The sequence below is a fragment of the Orcinus orca genome, chromosome 16 (genome assembly GCF_937001465.1).
Source record: "Orcinus orca chromosome 16, mOrcOrc1.1, whole genome shotgun sequence".
Lineage (NCBI taxonomy): Eukaryota > Metazoa > Chordata > Mammalia > Artiodactyla > Delphinidae > Orcinus > Orcinus orca.
The window spans coordinates 83,053,603-83,056,910 of record NC_064574.1 but is presented as its reverse complement, the minus strand read 5'-3'; the positions used below and the strand labels follow the sequence as shown (position 1 = coordinate 83,056,910).

Sequence of the window (3,308 nt, the reverse complement as noted above, 5' to 3'; positions counted from 1 at the left end):
CCTTTGATGCTGTGATCTGGTTTTCTGGGAGTGTGAACTGCAAGACGGTCTAGTTACTGACTGGTACTGGAGGTAGAAGAATCCCTGTGTGTTGTCAAATGGTTTTTCATGGAGTCTCGTCCCATTTGAACTCTGCTAGAAATGGAAGTAAAAATGCCCTCTGCGGGGTCCAGATGGCGGTTGGGGTACAGGGCCCAGTGTGGGCCTCCCACCCACACCCTGCTCTCGACCTCTCTGCCCAGACAGTGGGCTTCCTTCCATTTGCAAACTTAGAATTCCTTAGGTGTAAGGAGACAGTCAAGTAATGGTCATTGCCACTTGTGCAAGCACTGCACGGGTGGACCTGTCCGAAAGATTTAATATTTGCAAGAACTCCGCATATCGGGGTTTGTGGGAGGCAGGCCTGCCCCAGAGACCACCTGTCCTCATCCCAGAACCCTTGAAAACCTGCTCTATGTGGCCAAGGGGCTCCGCAGGTGAGTAAGGGAAGGGTGGTGAGATGGGGCGAGTACCCTGGGTTGGCTGGGTGGGCCCCGTCTAGCCCGTGGCTTCTGAAAAGTGGAGAACTTTTCCCAGCTGAGCCAGAGAGAGGAACGTTGCTAATTTCGAAGATGGAGGAAGGCGGCCTCTAGAAACTGGAAAAGGCAAGGACATAGATTCTCCCCTGGAGCCGCCAAAGGAACCAGTCCTGGTGGTTTCCTAACTTACAGAACTGTGAGATGATAAACTTGTGTTGCTTTAAGCCACTAAGTTTGGGGTAATTCGTTTAGGGCCATAATGAAAAAGTAACACCTGAGTTATTCTAGTGAGCGAGGCCTCGGGCGCGGCAATTAGTAGAGCTGGGAAAACCCTGGTCAGGTGCTTCAAGCTTCAGCGCTCTGCTTTAAGGGCTGAGCACGCTCGGCGGCCCGTTTAAGAGCGGGGCGGGGCCTGCGGTTGCCTGGAGACCGGCAGGATCAGGTCGCCGCGCCGCTTCCGTCTGGGATTGGCAGAGTCCCACGGCGTCCCCAGCGAGGTGAGTGCCCCGCGGGGTCCCGGGGTCCCAGGCCGTGGTTGCGCCGCGACGGACATGACCTTGCCTTGCACTCCGGGACTCACCTGTGCGTCCTGCTCGATGCACCGGGGTGTCTTCAGTGGGGCCAGTTTGGGAAGGCCACAGAAACTGTGGCTTTGGAGCCCTGTGCCTCAGCTCTAAGACCTTGGGCAAATAATTAGCACAAGATTTTTTGCTTGACCCTGGCAGTGCTGTCCTAGGGAGTAGGTAGCCGATGATTTCAAGTTCAAAAACAGGAAAGTGAAAAAATAATCACTTCATTATTGATTGTGCACACTGTCTGATCCGTAGGGATTTTGTGCCTCATCTCATCCTTATAACCAGACCAAGGTGCTGTTATTCCTGTTTGACAGCTGAAGCAGAAGGACCTCAGGTAACAGCTGGGAAGGGGCAGTGCAGCTCATGAGCACTTTGCCATGCTGACACACGAAGAGACGGGCTTTTAAAGTACGAACTGGTGGCATGTAAGATTTCAGAGGTTAAGTCGGTATTTTTCACACACAGGATTGCTCTTCTTACTGGAGCACTATTTGGAAAGAAGTGGTAGATGGTGGTTCCAATTTTAAAAATTTTAGGAAGCAACCAATGCAATATTGAAGTAATATTTTTATAAACTGGTGAGACTCGATACTTGTAATTAATTTTTCAGGCTGTAGGAAAAGAGTGATAATGACATTGGGGTTGTAAAACGAGACATAATTTTTATTTGTCAGGTAAAACTCATCAACGCCTTGAAACAAACAGCTTTCAACCAAAGGAGTCATTTGATACTTACCTATATAAAGCAAACCTTAGGTCTTCTAAAGGCAATGGTGAAAGAAAAGAAAAGAGCAGATAAAAAAGGGGATAAGTTGGCCTGCTCTCCCTCGTCTGTCTCCGATCATACAGAGTTTCCCAAACAAGATGGCAATGCTGCTAGGCAAGATATGCCCCCAGGTGCTGTGCCACCATTGGACATGCAGCTCAAAGAACCAGAACTCGAGAGAGAGTGCAAAAATGATGATCTGCGGAATGAAGATACCACCCAGTATGAAGATACCACCCAGTATGAAGAGCCCATTCTGACCAAACTCATAGTAGAAAGGTGATTTTTTTTTTGCTTTTGAAAGGTGATTTTAATGAGCTGCATCGTCCATGCTCCCTTTTCTACGACTTTCATGCTCTCTGTTCTCTGTCTCTTGATAATCTCTTACTGTAGCTTTACTTCCGTCTCCCTAGACGATGGTAAACATCAATGTCTTTAGCACTGTTCTCTCTCCAAGAGTTTTAGGTTCAGATTTTTACCTCCCTAGTGGACATCGTCCACTGGACTTCAAACTTTCTGTGTCTCAACGCAAAGACTGCAGGACTTGAAGTACCATGATCTGGATTTGAGTCTTAGCTCTAGGACATCAACCCCATCGCCGAACCTTTCTGAGCCTCAGGTTCTTAATGGGGGGAAATAAATGAGTATTCGCACCTTAGAAGGTTCCTCTAAACGTTGCTGTTTCTCTCGCAGCCTTTGGCTCCTCCCTTGGTCCCTGTTTCTATCAGGGCATCCAAGCTCCAAGTCACAGAACTAATCTCTTCCCTACCCCTGCCTTTTGTGTTTCTTTTTCCTCCGTGCTTCTCTCATTCATCCTTTTCGCTACGCACAGACTTGTCTTCATACCTCTTGCTTGGGCCATTGGACTCACTTCCTCAAGAGTCCCTGCTTCTAGCCTCTCTCCCCACGCCTCATAGATTTACCTTCCTAATGCTGACTTGGTTTACATCACTCCTTGTATTAATTATCTATGTAACAAGTTACCCCAAAACATGACACTTAAAGCAATAAATATCACGTCGTTTATGGGGCTCGGGAGTCTGGCAGCAGCTTTGCTGGATGCTGGATGGTACTGGGTTAGGATCTCATGAGGTTCAGCGAAGATGTCAACCAGGGTTCGTCTAAAGGCTTGACCGGCTGGACAGTCTTTCGCAGTGGCTCCCTGGGGTGGCCGTCAGTCTCAGTTCCTCATCGCATGGGCTGTCTCCGCAGGGCTGCTTGAATGTCCTGCCGGCATGGCAGCTGGCTTCCCTGGGGAGTGATCGAGAGCGAGCAAGCTTTGGGAGCCTCGGTGTCTTTCACAACCTAGTCTCGGACGTCAGCTTCTGTCATTGCCAACAGCCTAGTGGTCACACAGGTTGCCTCCCTGGCTTGACTGTTGTGTACAGTGCTGCTATGAACATGGGGGTACATGTATCTTTTTGAATTAGAATTTCTGTCTTTTCTGGA

The 3,308-nt window shown here is 49.0% G+C and overlaps 1 protein-coding gene across 4 annotated transcripts in view; it reads left to right on the top strand.

The window, feature by feature from the left end:
* Positions 1-157: 157 nt before the first annotated feature.
* RSPH10B (radial spoke head 10 homolog B) overlaps positions 158-3,308 on the top strand; it is a 39,697-nt gene continuing 36,546 nt past the window's right edge. For 2 of the 4 annotated variants that reach the window (XM_033426625.2, XM_033426626.2), the window contains exon 1: positions 158-2,138. In XM_033426625.2, coding sequence (XP_033282516.1) covers positions 1,864-2,138 — 275 coding nt within the window. In that variant the 5' untranslated portion in view covers positions 158-1,863. The remainder of the gene's footprint in view (positions 2,139-3,308) is intronic. The other 2 variants (XM_033426624.2, XM_033426623.2) reach the window with 2 other exon arrangements.